Raw genomic sequence first — 17,850 nt, 5'->3', positions numbered from 1 at the left:
CAAGGAATTTTTCCAAATCATAATAAACAATGGGTGACAAAATTTTACAAAAAAATTTTGAAAAAACTCAAATTCCTGATAATTGACAAATGTCTATACGAACTATAGTAGTACCTTAATAAAATAAATATATGGACACTGTCCCTATAGGTAAATATTTGTATACAATCACACTAGGTACAAGGACAAAATTCAAAAGCTCAGTTAACTGAGGGACTGACAACTCTACAAACTAAATTACCTTAATAAATATGTGGGCCCTGTTCCTTTATGTAAACACATGGACAAAATAAGTTAGTAGAAAAGAAAAAACTCAAAATGCTCTGCATGCACACACGTTCTAAATCAGATGTTTCTTTTCCTTTCACCTTCTGATAGAGAAACATATCCATTTCTTTTATGAAGAAAAAATGATTTTATTGCAAAGATCCAGAAATGGTTTTAATTAGTAACTGATGAACTCTGTGGCAAGAAAGGATGGTGTCTTAGTCTGTTTGGGCTGCTATGACAAAATACCACAAACTAGGTGGCTTATTAAGCAACAAACATTATTCTCACAGTTCTGGAGGTGGGGAAGTCCAGGTCATGGCACTGGCTGGTTTGGGGTCTGGTGAGGCTCTGCTTCCTCACTGACCACCATTTTCTCACCACAACCTCACTTGATAAAAGCAAGGGATCTCTCTGGGCTTCTTTTAAGGGCACTAATCCCATTCATGAAGGTTCTTCCTTCATGAACTAAAGTGAAAGTCGTTGAGTCATGTCCAACTCTTTGCAACCCCATGGATTATACAGTCCGTGGAATTCTCTAGGCCAGAACTGGTAGCCTTTCCCTTCTCCAGGGGATCTTCCCAACCCAGGGATCGAACCCAGGTCTCCTGCATTGCAGGCAGATTCTTTACCAGCTGGGCCACCAGGGAAGACCAAGAATACTGGAGAGGGTAGCCTATTCCTTCTCAATTGGATCTTTCCAATCCAGGAATTGAACTGGGGTCTCCTGTATTGCAGGCAGAAACTAATCACTTCCCAAAGACTCCCACCTCCTAATAATCTTGGGGGTTAGGATTTCAATATATAAATTTTCAGGGAGGGGGACAGAAACATTCAGACCATAGCAGATGGCTTGATATCTATTATTCTAAAGCCAAATATCATGATTTTTAGAAGGTGTCCACCAAGAGTTTATATGACTGCTAAATGGAATCAACTCATTTATTGATAATATGCCAAGAGGTGCATTTTAGACAGTTTACTCATGAGGGATTAGACAGAAAGCTCATGAGGGTTTCTGACTGTTTTTTTGAGATTTAATATTTGTTTTTGTTTCATGACCAATATGTCATTTGGTTACACCCTCTTTAAAACTATTCTGGGCTAAAATTATGGAATTTTTTCCAAATTTTATTCTGTAGCATAGTTACATTCATTACATTAGGTACTGTTGGAAGCAAAAAGTCACATGGTAAAATAACGTTGGGGAAAATTGAGGGCAAGAAAGTCAATCACATGACTTAAGCACAAGATTCTCCGTATCTTCTGACATGTAAACATATTGGGGTATGCCTAAGGTGAGGGGGATGGGCTTCCCTGGTGGCTCGGTGATAAAGAATCTATTTGCCAATGCAGGTTTGATCCCTAATCTGGGAAGATCCCCTGGAGAAGAAAAGGGCACCCCACTCCAGTATTCTTACCTGGTAAATCTCATGGACTGAGGAGCCTGGTGGGCTATACAGTCCATGGGGTCACGAAGAGTCAGACATGACTTAGTGACTGAACAGCAAGGCACAGAAGTTGGGGTGGGGGGTGGGATTGGATCTAGAGAGGCAAAATGAGGACAACCACACAGTGACTCTGTAGAGTTTGCTCTTCAGTTACTCTGACTTCTGGTTTTCATTGTTGTTATTGAAAGACATGATGTATATCTATTTGTAATTTTCTTAAGTAGATAATCTCTCTTTTACATGTATTTTAAATACTTCTTTTTGTCTAGAGAGTTCTGATGATCTGTCACCAGGTCTTACTGCTGATTTTGTTTATCCTGTTTGCATTCATGTGCTTCCTGAATTTGAGACTCATGTCTTACATCAGTCTTGGAAAATCCTCAGATTTATATTTTCAAACACAGGCCTCTTCCTAGTTTTCTCCATTTTAGTCTTCTGAAACTCTAAATAGACCTCCTTATACCATCTTTCTTATGTCTTAACTTCTCTAATTTCTCTTTTATATATTCTACCATTTGTTCTCTAAATTACATTTAGTAATTTCTTTGTATCTACCTTCCATTTCATTAATTCTTTCATTTGTACCTTTTTTTAAACCTGTTTTTAAAATGTGCTTTGTGGCCCATCTTTTGAGTTTTTAATGTAGGATGATTGGCCATATTTACTGTGTGTGTGTGTGTGTGTGTGTGTGTGTGCGCGTGCGTGCGCTTAGTCACTTCAGTCGTGTCTGACTCTTTGCAATCCCATGGACTGGAGCCTGCCAGGCTGTTCATCGGATTTTTCAGGCACAAATACTGGAATGGGTTGCCATGCCCTCCTCCAGGGGATCTTCCAGACCCAAGGATCGAACCCAAGTCTCCTGCATCTCCTGCATTGCCAGGTGGATTCTTTACCACTGAGGCACCAGGGAAGCCCATATACATATTTTATATATTTTTAAAAATTAATCTATAACCCAGTCACTAAAATATCAACAACTCACATGCTATCTTCCTCCTCTTTCCATTTCCCAGCCTGCCCTCTCAGAATCACAGTAGGCATTATCCTTTCCTTTAGTTATAGTTATGGCTTTGTCTTTCTTGTCCTTGAATTCTGTATAAAGCTCACCCTATATATGAAGTTTATTTCAGTGACTTTAACTTTCATTTACAGAAATTATTTTTGTCTCTTTTTAAAATCTGCCACATTATTTCTGATAGTTCCTTGTTTGTTGCACATGTTTTTGTTTCCTTCTTTATCTAATTGTTTTCAAATATCATTTCACATTATATATTGTAAAAATAAATAAAATTTATTTTCTCTATTTATAAAGGAAAAAGTGGAGAAGGAAATGGCAACCCACTTCTGTATTCTTGCTTGGAGAATTCCATGGCCTGTGCCTGGCAGGCTACAGCCCAGGGTCCCAAGAATCGGACATGACTGAAGTGACTAACACATAAAGGAAAAAGAGAACTTTCTCCCACCTTCTAAGAGGAAGGAGGAAAATCTAAACCGCCTAAATCTTCACACTAAGCATTTGGAATGTAAATAGGTCTCTCAAAAAATGTAAACACCTAGGTAGACAGAGTTTCACCTTGGGAGCTTAATGAAGGTGTAACCATTTCTCAGGAAAAGTTTTATTTTTCTTTTGGACAAGGACAACTCATTAAACAAATGGCTACCACAATTCCCAAATGAACTTAGGGTGAAATAATGTGAAAAAATAAAAACTTAACTAAGAAGGATCTGGCCACAAACTGTGATGTCAAGTCCTCCTATGGAAAACAGGTTCCCATTAATCCAAATGATAAGTGACAATACTGCTGCCAAATGGAAAATAGGGCACTACTGATCCTAAAGCATCATCTTATATGCTAGCTAAAAACAGCATGAGATAAAAGGATTATAATTAGTTTAGTATAAATTGTGTGAGTTCTTATTTTGGTTTGGTAGTTTTCTTCTAGACTACCTACATACAGCTATTTTATATTGTGCTTATTCAGTAATAAATGCATTTGCTTTCTTTCCATAGTGATACGAGGTCTCTCTTTTTCAGTAAGGTTTTTACTTCTCCAACAGTATCTAATAATTCCAACTGGCCCTTTGTGACTGTAATTTTGCTCTTTGTTGGTTTTCATTATTATCTCATCACAGCATTTCTTAAACATGGAACCTGGGTTGATTGAGAGACTTCTCTAGAGATTTGAGTGTTTTTGCCAGACACCAGAACACATCACCTATCTACAATTACTTTGTTCATTTTTCTGCTAGAGGTTCCTTAGGCCGTGCAGGTAAAATAAATCAAACCTTAAACCTCCATGTGGGCAGACCTGTGGTTATGAATTATCAGAGGATACTTTTTCCTCCCATCCAGTACCCAAGACCAAGCCAGACAAGACTAATTTGGTTCTTCCCTTTGCCAATGAGCAGACTGTTTTATCCTTTAGATTGAAGTGTTTCAGCATTATGCAGGGGTCTCAGCCAACCGAGACCCCTCCCTGCTCCACTACTCTTCTTTTGTATGAGGTTTACTTCCATTCTAGTGGCTACGCCGTGTCCAAATCTTTTACAACCTGGACTGTAGCCTTCCAGGGTCTTCTGTCCATGGGATTTCCCAGGCAAGAATACTGGAGCGGGTTTCCATTTCCTTCTCCAGAGGATCTCCCCAACCCATTGTGGGATCGAACACACAACTTCTCCATTGAAGGAGCCACCAGATGCTGAGCCACCAGAGATGCTCTTAAAGCCTAAGGCTCTTTCACTTCAGCAATCTCCCACAAGGTGTCTCTAGAGTCAACTTATGCTTATCACAGTTTTCAGTTCTTGCTGCCTGCCTCACCCCGCCTCCAACTAGACTTCTTTTCCCTCATTTTCTTGCAACCTCATTAGATGTTTTGGTTTGAGGGGGTGGTATTTTACTATATTTTCTTCTTATCATGAACATTAAAAAATATATATATCACCTATTGTGCTGCTGGAAGGAGAAACCTAAGGCACTTGTTTTGTAATAGTTACACCCCTTACCAGCCACTACAATAGGAAAAGATGGAGATAGAACAGATATACAACTATGGAACTGGGCAACTTGTAGAATAGTAATGTTCTCAACTAATTCTCTCTGGTATCTTGAATACATGGTAAGCACCGTGAAACTCTTAGAACCTGAATACATGGATATTAAGCACAAATGTTATAGTATCTACTACAGGAATGTGCCAAGTGTTCATTTTTGCTCTTGTTCGCGTTCTCATTTTCCTACTACTTTCAATTACAACAGTCTTTATCCCCAATTTCCTTAGGTAAAGGTGTTAAAGACTTCTGATTTTCTATTCCCCCCTCATGGAAATAAATTTGAAATGTCAATCAATTCACTAGGCCACTTGATGTATTGCTAATTCTGCATGGCCTGCAGTACCAGCACAATGTTGCTACTTTGTTCAGTCAACTGAACAAAGACTAGTAACTTCTGATACCACAAACACAGAAGATTTTAATTAGAACAAATACCTATTTAAGGCCCAAGTATTCCTTGAAGAGATACGGGTGGCAACTTAGGACTTGGCTTCAAACGTAGGGACTGAATTACAAGGTGTTAACTGAGCCCGGTTTTTCAAAAACTTGGGTAGCTAGTCAAATGAGCCAACTTCAGTATTACAGTTAAAACACTATCTTGGTCCACCCCAAAAGCCACAGAAGATCTTGAATATTCAAGTGTTGTGATTTCTTCTCTGTTTTACAGCACATTTCTGTGGCAGCAGTGTGTGAGATTAGAGACAGGAAAATGGGAAATCAGAACACAGAAAACAATAATCTATTCGTATAAGGAGACAGATGATCTGGAGGAGAAATCATAGGACCAGTGGTTTAAGAGGGTTCTGAGGTAATCTAGGTTAACCTACTACTAACTATTGCTTGGGGCTTCCCAGATAGCTCAGTGGTACAGAATCTGCCTGCCAAGAAGGAGGGGTTCAATGGATGGGTGGGGAAGAGCCCCTGGAGGAGGAAATGGCAACCCACTCCAGTAATCTTGTCTGAGAAATCCCATGGACAGAGATGTCTGGCAGGCAACAGTCCATGTGGCCCCAAAAGAGTCCCACACACCTGAGCAACTAAACAACAATCTATTGCTTAACTGGAGGGAGGAGGAAGGATGCTAGAACATTAGCTCCGCCAGAGAAAAAGTCCTCAATGATTTACTCCACCGTCCTAGGCGGTGCCTGGCAAACAGCATGTATTCAATAAACACTTGACTGAATGAATACAGCACCGTCTGACAGGATATGGGAAAGGAGGAAAAATTCAAACTCGGGGGCTGAATTTGAAGGACAGGAGTACAGAAAATTTCCCAGTGACAAAACTGGGCATGTCTTGAATGAGAGCGTGTGGTGGAGGAAAAGTATGATTACTGGAAGCTGCAGTGATCAAACCTGTTTTTTTGTTTGTTTGGTTTTGGCCATGCCGTGCAGGCATGTAGGATTTTAGTCCTCCCAACAGGGATCCAACCGCATTCCCGGCGTTGGAAGCGCCGAGTCTTAACTTCTGGACCGCCAGAAGTCCCTTGCATTTCTAACGACTCCAACCACATCAGCTTGCTTGAACATGAGCTTCACCTAGGTTAGATGGAATGCAAATCCTCTGTAGAGTTCCGAAGATTCCCTAGCCATGTAAAAATGTTTCTTTCTGGATGCTGGTCGCACACGCCCCTTGCTCTTTTTGCACACAAACGCGAGAAGCACGTGTAGAAAAGCAAGTGGTAAAAGAGAAGCCAGCAGGTGAGGGGCCCGAACTATAATCCAGTCTCTGCCTCAACTGCAGCAGCTGCCCTAGTCTTCAGGGCTCCATCAAGGGACGATTTGGAAGAAGATAACTTAAAATTACAGCGGATAGGCGAAACAAGAACAAGGTCAGGAGCTCGTGTCCAACTCTTCCTGGTTGCGGGCTATTTCTGTTGGGTGCAGCTGGCGCCAGCGGCGGAAATACGACCGAGTCTGGGTAAAGGTCTCCAGCTGAAGGGATGACAGCCAAGAGACCTCTGGTGTGTCCAAGTCGATCGTTTCCCTCCGAGCAGACCAAAACATGCTGCTCAAAGAGCATTACGTCAACCAGCACGAGACTGGTTACCTTACAAGAAGATAACGCTATCGATCCACCGCTCGACTCCGCTCCACCCTCCCCGACGGCACACGCAAGCACACGAAGGCCAGGACTGCTGTCAGCCCCTTCCGGCACAACCTCGGTGTCGTACCGCTAATGGCCTGTCGTAATTGCCAGGAAGGAAAGGCCCGGAGAGGAAGGGCACTCAACGCGGTACCCCCAAGCGTGCTAGTCGGCATGCGCGCGCCCAGTCCGGCCTCAGGCCTGGAGACCCGAGCCAATGAGGCGCGGCTTCGTCACTGCGTATCTGGTCGCCGGGACAGACGTCAGGGGACCGGAGGGCGGAGCCAGTTTGGTTGCACCAACACCGGTACTTAGGCACGTACCGGCGTGTCCTTGGGCTTAGAAAGCGGGGCGTTCGGCTTGTGAGCGGGAACTTCTCGGTCGCGCACAGAGAAAGAACGGTGAGCGCGGGGCGCGGAGACCGCAGCAGGCGGGAAGCTGAGCCACGAATGCGTGCGCCAGCATAGGGGCCGCGCGGGTGGACTGAGTCCCGCGCGCGGGGGCGAGGGAGCTGGCAGGGAGTGGCGCCCAGCTAGACTGCGCCCGGCCAGAGCCGGGTGGGCTACGGCTTGAGACCCCAACTAGGTAGTAGGGTAGGTCAAGGTTCTGAAAGCTTGGAGGCGGCTTGGTCGCGATTCTTAACCGAGACGCCCGTTCTCCGTTATGGGGACTGCTGAGCTGGGGCAATGGTAGACAAGACTAACTCCGAGGTGAGGGCAGGAGTGCGGGGACGGAGCGCAGCGCTTCACGTCCTCCTTCCAAAGGAGCAGAAACGACTGCTCCTCCAATAAGGCATTTCTTGGCCACTTGTCGCTTCCCTCCTTAACCTGCTGAGGAACGTCCGAGGGGGTAGGTTTCATCACAGTCTCCTTGAAACAAGCCTGGATGGATGACCTCGTGGTCACTTCCGGGGATCCGAGAGCTAGATGATGGGGGTCCCTGGGTGACCGTAAAGCCGGCTGCTGACCTCCTACTCACAGCAGAGCAATTTCGAGTAACCTGAGCGGACTGAATCAAGAAAGATTTCCCTTTTTGTAAAAATGTATTTTGTCTTCTCTAAAGAGAGCAGTGGCTTTAAATTCTGTGAATAAATGATGAGGCCTTAAAAGTTGGAATTTGATGGCTTGGATTTAATATGATCTCAGTTCAGCTTAATTGGATTTGTGACTTTTCGTGACCTTGGTCTCATCTTTTGAAATGGCTTTGAACTAGGTTCCCGCTTTGCTTTCCTGACCTCTAACCTTTCATCACTTATGTCAACTGGAAAAAAAAATGCACAACTTGAGAGTTGTGAGTTAAGTTTTCTTTGGGGTAAAACGATGAGTATGTCCTAGAAGACGAGAAACTGCTCTGAGGAGGTAGGGGGAGAATGTCAGTATTGTATATGATTTTCATGAATGGGGGTACTATGCAGTCAAACACACTTACCAGAGGTTTGCTGCTAATCAGCAGGAACAGGTACCACCGTTAAGGATTTTAGTGGTTTTCTAGATAATAAGGAGATGGAAGAATTGGGCTCATAAAATCTTCACCTGAAAAGATCTATCTGAAGGCCAGTTTTGCCAGTTTACTCAGAGCCCAGAGTGCCTCATTCCTGCTCCACCCTGAAATCCTTTCAGAATGTGTTGAAGGTCAGTGACTGTAGCCGCTTGTGCCTTAATCCTTATATAGGCTGATGGCAAATGCCAAGTTTTAGTTGGCACTTATACACACAGAGGGGCTTCCCAGGTGGTTCAGTGGTAAAGAATTCGTCTGCCAGTGCAGGAGACACCAGAGACGTGGGTTCAATCCCTGGGTCAGAAAGGCCCCCTGGAGGAGGAAATGACAGCCCACTCTAGTATTCTTGCCTGGAATATCCCATGGCCAGAGGAGTCTGGTGGGCTACAGTCCATGGGGTCATGAAGAGTCAGACACAACTTAGTGACTGAGCATGCAGAGATATTCACAGAGGTGTGAATATCTTCCTTTTTCAAGGAAGTTCTTCCAGATAGTATTTTTGTTATTAAAGAAGCTGTTGCAAGTGAACTAAGTAAGACAAAATTCAACCTGTTATTTAAGTTGGTGTCAGTGACTGGGGTTGATGATAGGAATCTACTGTACTTTTACTTGGAGAAAATATTACTAATCTGAATCTTTCGTTTTTAGATTTAAAAATGGGTGATGTTGAGAAGGGCAAGAAGATTTTTGTTCAGAAGTGTGCCCAGTGCCATACTGTGGAAAAGGGAGGCAAGCACAAGACTGGGCCAAACCTCCATGGTCTGTTTGGACGAAAGACGGGTCAGGCTGCTGGATTCTCTTACACAGATGCCAACAAGAACAAAGGTAAGAGGGGGGCATTGTTAACTAACCCAAGCACAAACTGTATGAATGTAACCTATGGTAGACACTGTTTCAGGAGTGTGACATGCTCAACAATATATCCTTCCTTGTTTAGGTATCACCTGGGGAGAGGAGACGCTGATGGAGTACTTGGAGAATCCCAAGAAGTACATCCCTGGAACAAAGATGATCTTTGCTGGCATTAAGAAGAAGGGAGAGAGGGAGGACTTGATAGCTTATCTCAAAAAAGCTACCAATGAGTAATAGTTGGCCACTGCCTTATTTATTATGAAACAGAAGTGTCTCATGACTTTTTATGTGTACCATATTTAAATTGATCTCATACACTAGAATTCAGATCATGAATGGCTGATGGAATAATTCTGTTGGACAGTCCTGATTTAAATAAGATTGGTTTGTGGCTAAACGAATATGGTCAGCTTTTTTAATTTTGATAGTAATTCCGGTTCAACAAGTACTATCACTTTTCCCATTCTAAAGAGATGACTGAACTTGAATAAGGAATATTAAACTTTTTAGGGAGATGGTACATTCCTTCTCAAACCCTATGAGAGATTGGTTTTATATTTAGATTTCTATAACTGGTTATATTAATATATTTAAATACTGAAAAAGGTCCCTTCACTGTCTCATAGAACAGAGGAGGATTCACATGTGTTTGAAGTTGTGTTCATTAGCCTGTTAAGGCAAGAATTGAAAATACACTGACAAATTCCACTTTATCTTTTTGGTTTTATAAACTATGCCAGTTTAATTAAAATTCTCTATCTAAAATTTAGCCTTTTACTTAATGAAAGGCATTTTAGTGTGGTTTATGTATAGCATCAAATAAAGAGTATTTAGCACCTCACATTTTGTAGATGATCTTTAAGATCAGACGCTTTTAAATTCACTGTGACAAGATACGTTAACGAACTTTGCTTGTTAATTCTTCACAAAGTCAGACTAAGTTATAATTCAGGGTTGTCTTTTAAACAGGAATTCAGAAACACAACTGTAGAACTACTTGTATATGGTGTTTGGTAATTGTGCTTTTGCCAACTCATTAGAAGGATTAGAGGGGCTGTATCATTAGCTCAGATTTGTAAACTGTCTGATCATAAGGCTTAAGAATTAAAAAACAAAGTCACAGATCATGATTTTTCTAACTTGATTTAATGGCATACCAAAATGGTTGAAAAATACAGTAGCCCAAACAGGCAGCATTATTACTAGTCATAGTAGTAGATTGTGTTTACTTGGTCTTCTAGGACAGCCTGGCCTAGAACAACACCTCAGTCATCCACTCAGTTTCTCTGGCTAGAATGAGCACTGCATTTGTGCCAGTTGTAGAAAGAAGACTTTCTGGTCATAGTGTTATGGTATGTACAGTGTATGGTTATAGTTTATGTGCTAAATTATTCATACAGTTTGTGCCATACATGGTTAGTGTAGTCCCTAGAAATTTTGTGGAATGGTGAACTTGAACTAAGCCATAAAGAATACTGAGAGAAATTCTCAGTGGGGGAGTAAGTCTGTACCAGTGGTGAGAACCATTTCTGTATGACAGTAAGGGAACTGGGAGAAGGCCTTGTCAAAAGTGATGGGGATGTTTATTATGTCTGTAAGGCCTGATAGAGCACTGTGTAACTTGTGAATCTTATTTTCAGTCATTGGAGAAATGTGAAAAAGCAAAAATGTTAGTCTGAAAACACGGGCAGAAACAATTTGGGGAAGCAGATGCCTGTCATAAATCAGGTGGTATCCAGGTCAGTGAAGCAGTTAGCTTCTAAGAGAGTTCTGCACCAGTGTGGGAACACATGGAGACCAGGAAATTGACTGATTTCTGCGCTTCCTAAGTCAGCTAAGGCCTGTGTTGGCAGAGAATTGTTGAGTTCTAGGCCAGTTATACTCAATATGTGCCTCTAGTAATTATAAGTTCCTACAGTTAATTCAGGGCTTCCCTGGTGGCTCAGATGGTAAAGCATCTGCCTGCAACACAGGAGACCCGGATTCAATCCCTGGGTGGGAAGATCCCCTGGAGAAGGAATTGCCTTCTCCAGGTAGTGCATTGCCGTATTTTTGCCTGAAGAATTCCATGAAGGGAGGAGCCTGACAGTCCATGGGGTCTCAAAGAGTCAGACCCGACTGAGCAACTAACACTTTGCAGTGCAGAAGTACACACTGATCTGCTTCTTTGGCCCCAGACCATTGTCACGGTGTTCACATACTCTGAAGCATAATACAAAAAATCAGATTTCCACTTGTTTAATACCACTTGGATTCCAGGTTATCTTATTTGGAGATTGAGTTATTTGGAAACTCTGGTCATAACCTCAGGCTTTCTTATGTCCAGGTTTTTAGGAACTTAACTAGTAGTCTTGTTATGTAGCGTATCTTTCCACACATACATAATGATAAGGCCACTGTGTGGTAAGTGATACATCATTGACAGTTTTTAAAAATAGCAAGAGATTGACTTCTCATGCTTTGGTTAAGTTGGCTATTTTAGTCATATTAGAGGTCTCAGTATTGGAACTGGAAGAGATCTCAGAGATTCTTTGATTCCAACTGAACAGATGAGAGGTGAGATTAACCTTAACTAGGCTCAGGGAACTATGGAAACTACTCACTTGGTTGAGCTGGGTCCCTAGCAGGACCTAGTAGTCCAACCTTGCAAATCACTGAGAGGAAGGTAACAGGCATATGGCAGATACCTGTGTTTGGAGAGGGGTAGGCTTGGCCCAGTTCTTTTAACACCCCTACACCGAGCTGTGAAGGTTTTTAAGGTGTGCTGTGGGCAGGGGCAAGTATCGACTGGGACCCAGCCCATGCCATTTCCAGAGTGTTGCTTTCTTTCCACATACTGAAATCATCCTGCCTGGGAGCTTTGAGGGTTGCTGGGCCCAGAGTAGCCAAAATCACATGCTCTTGCTCCACTGACCTGATTACAGTCCTAATTATGGGAGGGGAGAACACCCTGCCTCCTTTTCCAGCCCCTCTGGGTTTGTTACCATTTTTCTGTTACTCAACATCTGCCAGTAAATATTGTCTACACTGGGGAAAAAAAACTACATGAGTGACAGCTGAAACCACAACCAAGCTACTCTGACCATAGTTTGGTCTTAGTCTAACTCCATTTTACCAGAAATATTAATAAGCTGCTTCCAGTTTGCTTTTTCTTTATTCATTAGAATTGTGCCTGTGTTCCACATTGATGCCATTAAATATGTGTATATAGCTTGAACAGCATCCTCTGCAGAACAACCATTGGACTAATTAATTTTATTTGTGTTGTAATGAAGAATGCTGGGTTTTGGGAATAGAAAAATTGTGTTCGAAGTGGGGGTTAGTAAGCAGTCCCGAAGCTTTTTGTAAATAAAACTATTGGCACGTGGCCACTATATTCACTTGTCTTATCTAGGGCTGCTTTTGTGCTGCAATATCAGAGTTGAGTAGTTGCAAGAGAGACCGAATAGCCCACAAAGCCCAAAATACTGACTTGTGCTTCACAGGAAAGTTCTTGGCCTCTGGTTTAGAGCTTTGTACAACAGCATTCTTTTGCCATCTGCAGAATAGGAATAATCTCTACTTCATAAGCCTTGCTATAAGCATTCACTGGGTGGCATCTGTGAAAACTCTTAACTGGTAAGCATTGAAACACTATCTTCATCAAATGCCCTCAAAGTCACATATTGGAAAATTACTGCTTCCAAGGTTAGTAATTACCTAACTGTCGTTCCTAGCTTTCTGTTCTCAAGTGGCCCTGACAACTCTAGGAATTTGATAACCTCTGACTGCTCTTTTTTTTACCTCCCTCATTCAAATTTCACATATTCATAGAACAAAATAAATAGGCATCCTAAAATCTTTATGCTCATATAGTTGTAACGATCTGTTAGTAACCCAAGTCAGTGTGACATTGCCCAAATTCTTGTCCAGCTATCACCAAATTGCTTTATAGTTAAGGTGTATTCATCCTCACTAACTCATTGGAAGAACTGTCCCTATATTATAGCGAAGTAAATAGGCTCAGGTTGTTACTCCCAAAGGTCAGAGACCCACGTACATTACCTTGGTAGTATCACATGTACTGACACTGCTTTCTCATGGTGCCTTCCAAAATGTCATATAGTCATCCCTATCAGCCTCTTTATGGAACTCCCACACTTCCTTTTGTTATTAAAGACAGCTTTCTCTGGCTCCATGCTTCTGCAGTCCTCAACAAATGGAGTCTGCTTGTTCTTCCACACTGTCCCAAGTTTCCACATGCATCTGAGTACTGGTTGAGAAAATCACACACTTCTGTGGATCAATACCCCTGTAAACTTATCTCTGATTCAACTAAACCATCAAACCCTATATCAGTTCTCTGCATCTTCCTTGTTAATTTAGAAGGTCCTCATGCTCCTCAGGCTTATCTCACCCAGCTCCCTGCTCTCACAGCAGGTGACCTTGCCTTCTATTTCAGATAGGAATTTTACTTCTTGAATATAAGGAAGGTTTTGGTCATCCCCCATCCCTGTCTTCAACAACGTTGTTCTTAATTCAGCCATGATTTGGAATGCTCAATTACATCAAAACATAACTCCAGATACTATAGATGCCCCTGCATGGTCCATCTAACACCCATTCCCAGCCACTTTATCCTCTCCCATAGAAAGTGAAAGAAACGCTGATTTTCATTGAGGTGCAGGAACTTTGCATTGGGAGCCACACTCCAACAGAAAAAATACTGCCCGGGTTCTGGAAATTATGGCTTTTCTTACTCAGTTTATAAGTTTAATGAAAATTGTGGCTATCCCTACCTGAATTGGACAGGAGTCATAAATCGACCAAAGGATAACAAGTCTTTCCTGCTTGGGGATGACAGGGGAAATTAATAAATTTTCTTTAAAGTCACCTGCCTGTGGCATAAGTTGGGGCATACCATTTTGTCAGTAAGACAAGAATTTCTTATTTTATAGATGAATGGTGGAAGAAGACAGCCCAAGAGTTCTGATTTCTCTGCTAATGCTTCCTAACAGAATGTTAGACACATTAACTCTTCTGTGCCTTTAATTTCCTCAACTGCAAACTGACATTAGTTATATTAATCCTTAGGGTTGTTGTGAAGAATAAACAAGAGAACGTTGGTGTGTTGTCTTGCATTCAGTAAACCCTTAAAGTTAGCTAATTTTGAACTGGCTGCACAGGGAAATTTGTCAAATTAGCATTTGGGCAGGTTGCATGGAAGGGATAGGACACATTGGGATAACTTTTTTAACTGAAGAGATTTAGTGAGAGAGAAGTACTGGGAATTAGAGATTTATATCTGTGATGCAGGTCCATAATTTCAATAACTCATCATTAGGTGATGTCTCATCCTCTATTAGTGACCAGGACCAAGAATCAACGAAGTACAACCCCCAAAGTAAATGGAGAGCTCTTTACTTTGGGAGTTATTTTGAAGGGGTCTGAGACGTTTGGTCAGAAGGTTAAATGGGCACCTAATTTTCATACATTCATTGTCTTAAGTATGTCTAACTTTTACAGTAACCTAACGAAGACATAGTTTTCAATACAAGGATTATGCCAGCCCTCGCCAACTGCTCCTGAACCTTTGAGGGTAATCTCAACAAAAAAGGAGACAAATCAATATGGGAAAAGTATGCATTAGAGGCAGTTAGAGCAGGAAATGTGTAGGAGGCTGGCCCCAGCCAACCACTATTCCCTGTCCCAGAAAGAGTTATCTGGAGACTTCACCCAGGTAAGAGCAGGGTCCATCTGTAAGGTTCTTGCCTCACAATGGTTGCTAATTTGCCTTGAGCAATATTCAGTAGTTACATGGCTAGAGAATGTCGGTTCTGGAGACCAGCACCTCATACAATTCTTGGATGGGGCGTGTGTGATATAAGAAAATAGGGACTTCCCTGGTGATCCAGTAGTTGAGAGAGTCCACCTGCCAATGCGGAGGACACAGGTTCGATCCCGGGTCCGTGAAGATCCCACACGCCATGGGGCAGCGAGCCCATGCATCGCAGCTGCTGAGCCTGTGCTCTGCACATAGGGAGCCCACACAACGTAACTGCTGAAGCCTCTGCTCCCTAGAGCCCTGCTCTGCAACGAGAGAAGCCACTGCACTAAGCCCGCAGCTTGAGAGTAGCCCCCACCACCACGGCTGAAGAAAAGCACGTGTGTGGCAAAAAAGACCCAATGTAGCCATAAATAAATGAATAAAGTACATTAATAATTTTTTTTAATATCACCATGCTAGTCAAATACTGTGTGCCATGCACACAGGTTAGAGACTGAGAAGGGATCTATGAGATAGATTTTTTAACTTTCTAAATCAGACTAGGTTAAGAGACTAAATTTTTCAGTATGCACATCATAATAAGGGAGAAAAAATAATTAAAGAACCAATGCTTACAAATAACCTAAATATACACCAAAAAGTACTAGAAAAAGGAGAACAAGCAAGACCCAAAATTGGGCTTTTCTGATGGTTTATAGGGTAAAAAATCCGCCTGCAATGCAGGAGACAGGAGACTAAGATTTGATCCCTGGGTCTGGAAGATCCCCTGGAGAAGGAAATGGCAACCCACTGCAGTATTACTTGCCTGAAAAATCCCATGGACAGAAGAACGTCGCAGGCTACAGTCCAAAGGGTCGCAAAGAGACATGACTAAGCACACACAAAGTTAGTAGAAGGAAAGAATACTAAGATCAGAGCAGAAATAATGAAATAGAAACTAAAAGAAAGAAGAGGACTTCCCTGGTGGTACAGTGGATAAGAATCCACCTGCCAGTGCAGGGGACATGGGTTTGATTACCTGGTCCCAGAAGTTTCCACATGCCAGGGGGCAACTAAGCCTGTGTGCCACAGTGGGAGAAGTCGCTGCAATAAGAAGCCCAAGCACTGCAACAAAGAGTAGGTCAGCTGGCTGCAGCTAGAGAAAACCCACGTGCAACAACCAAGACCCAGTGCAGTCAAGAAAAAAATTTTTAAAGAAAAATAAAACTAAGAGTTGGTCCTTTGAAAAGATAAACAAACTTGATAAACCTTTAGCCAGACTCATCAAGTAAAAGAGAGGGCCCATATAACATCAAGAATGAAAGAGAAGCCTCTTTTAACTGACACCACTGAAATACAAAGGATCCTAAGAGATTACTGTGAGTTATACACCAACAAAATGGACAATGGAGAAGAAATGGATAAGCTCCTAGAAACATACAAATTCCCAAGACTGAGTCAAGAGGAAATATTGATAGAAAATATGAACAGACCAATTACCAGTAATGAAATTGAATCAGGACACAGCCACAGGCTCCCTACTTTTGATTCCTCTCCTATTTCACTGACCATTGTTTCTTAACTTCATTTGTAGGTTTCTTTCTGTCCACTCTGGAAGAAACTACCGTTTGCCTACTTGATACCCATTTTCCTCTTCACTTTTAGTCACAGAACCTTATTTTTTAGAATGGTAATGGACCTATTAAAAGGTTACACTGTCCCACTTGCCTAGGTGTGGTCAGTGGGGCAAGTAAAAGTGAGTTGGGTGGGACTTCTGGGAAGAGCTGACTCAGCTAGGAGAACTTCCCTTTTGTCCCTTCTTCCTGCCTGGAAGCTGGATGGGATTGCAAAACTGCTGGCAACCATCTCAGGCTTGCATCATTGAGGATGGAGCCATGTACCTGAGGATGGCAGAGCAGAAATTGACAGGTGGAATGACTAGAGTACTGGGGATCTGGTGAAGCTGACATACTAGTCCAGACTTCTTGAACAATTTAGTAAACTTCTTATTTAAGCCACTGTTGTTTCAGTTTCTGTTACATGCAGCTGATTCTAATCCTAGCTGATATGCCCATCCCTTATATTACCATACCAGGTTCATTTGCCTGACTCACAACAAGCCAAATCCTGAGATGCCAAGGTTTGCAGCAGAGAAAGAATTTATACATAAGGCAGCCAAGCACAGAGACAAGAGAACAAGTATTAATTCCACTTTCATGAAGGTGAAGGGCTCAAGATATTTGTGGGATAAAGAGGCAGGGTGGTCTGAGGTGTGGGGAAAGATGACTGAAGATAAGAAAAAGGTAAAGTAATTGGAGTTCTGCACAGATGTATCTGAGTTACATGCTTCTTCATAGGATGTATGTTCAGAAAATGATGTCATTAACATGATCTGACGGTGAAGTTTTTGGCCCTCTGATGTCAAAAGTTCACCTATTGAACAGTCACCCAGTCCGTGGTCTTAATTTGGATTTAATTTGGGTAAGACCAGCTCCATGTTCCTGAAAAACAATTTGAGCAACCGTTACTATAGGGACATATACATCAGAGGTATCTATAGGAGGTGACTTCATTTAGCACAATAATGCCAGTGACTTCACAGCTATAGCTATAGTCCAAATACTTCTTGAGCTCAAAAGTCATATACTCAACTGCTTTTTAGACATCTTTATTTGGGTTCTGTCCCCCTGCCCCCAAACATCATGAATAAGGGCCTCCTCCAAATATGTCCATGAGCTGATCCCTCGTACCTACAATAGAAGCGAGTTTTTAAATGTGATGAAGTTAAGGATGTTGAAATGGAGAGTTTATCCTGTGTTATTCAGGTAGACCTGATGAATTAAAGAAGGCAATGTGGCAGTAGAAGCAGAGATTGGAGTGATATGGACACAACCAAGACTG

General features: G+C 42.1%; 1 protein-coding gene across 2 annotated transcripts; it reads left to right on the top strand.

Moving 5' to 3' along the window:
• Positions 1-7,123: 7,123 nt before the first annotated feature.
• On the top strand, positions 7,124-12,583 carry CYCS (cytochrome c, somatic). Of its 2 annotated transcripts, none has more exons than XM_020877871.2 (3): positions 7,124-7,255; positions 9,000-9,176; positions 9,289-12,583. In XM_020877871.2, exons 2-3 carry the CDS (start codon positions 9,008-9,010, stop codon positions 9,435-9,437), a joined length of 318 nt encoding a protein of 105 aa, XP_020733530.1. In that variant the 5' UTR covers positions 7,124-7,255; positions 9,000-9,007; the 3' UTR covers positions 9,438-12,583. The 2 variants fall into 2 exon arrangements, with proteins under 2 accessions (XP_020733530.1, XP_070323741.1); XM_070467640.1 differs by lacking the exon at positions 7,124-7,255 and adding an exon at positions 7,575-7,703.
• The last annotated feature ends 5,267 nt before the right edge of the window (positions 12,584-17,850 follow it).

Source organism: Odocoileus virginianus, chromosome 1 (assembly GCF_023699985.2).
Source record: "Odocoileus virginianus isolate 20LAN1187 ecotype Illinois chromosome 1, Ovbor_1.2, whole genome shotgun sequence".
Lineage (NCBI taxonomy): Eukaryota > Metazoa > Chordata > Mammalia > Artiodactyla > Cervidae > Odocoileus > Odocoileus virginianus.
This window is presented reverse-complemented; position numbering and strand designations above follow the sequence as displayed.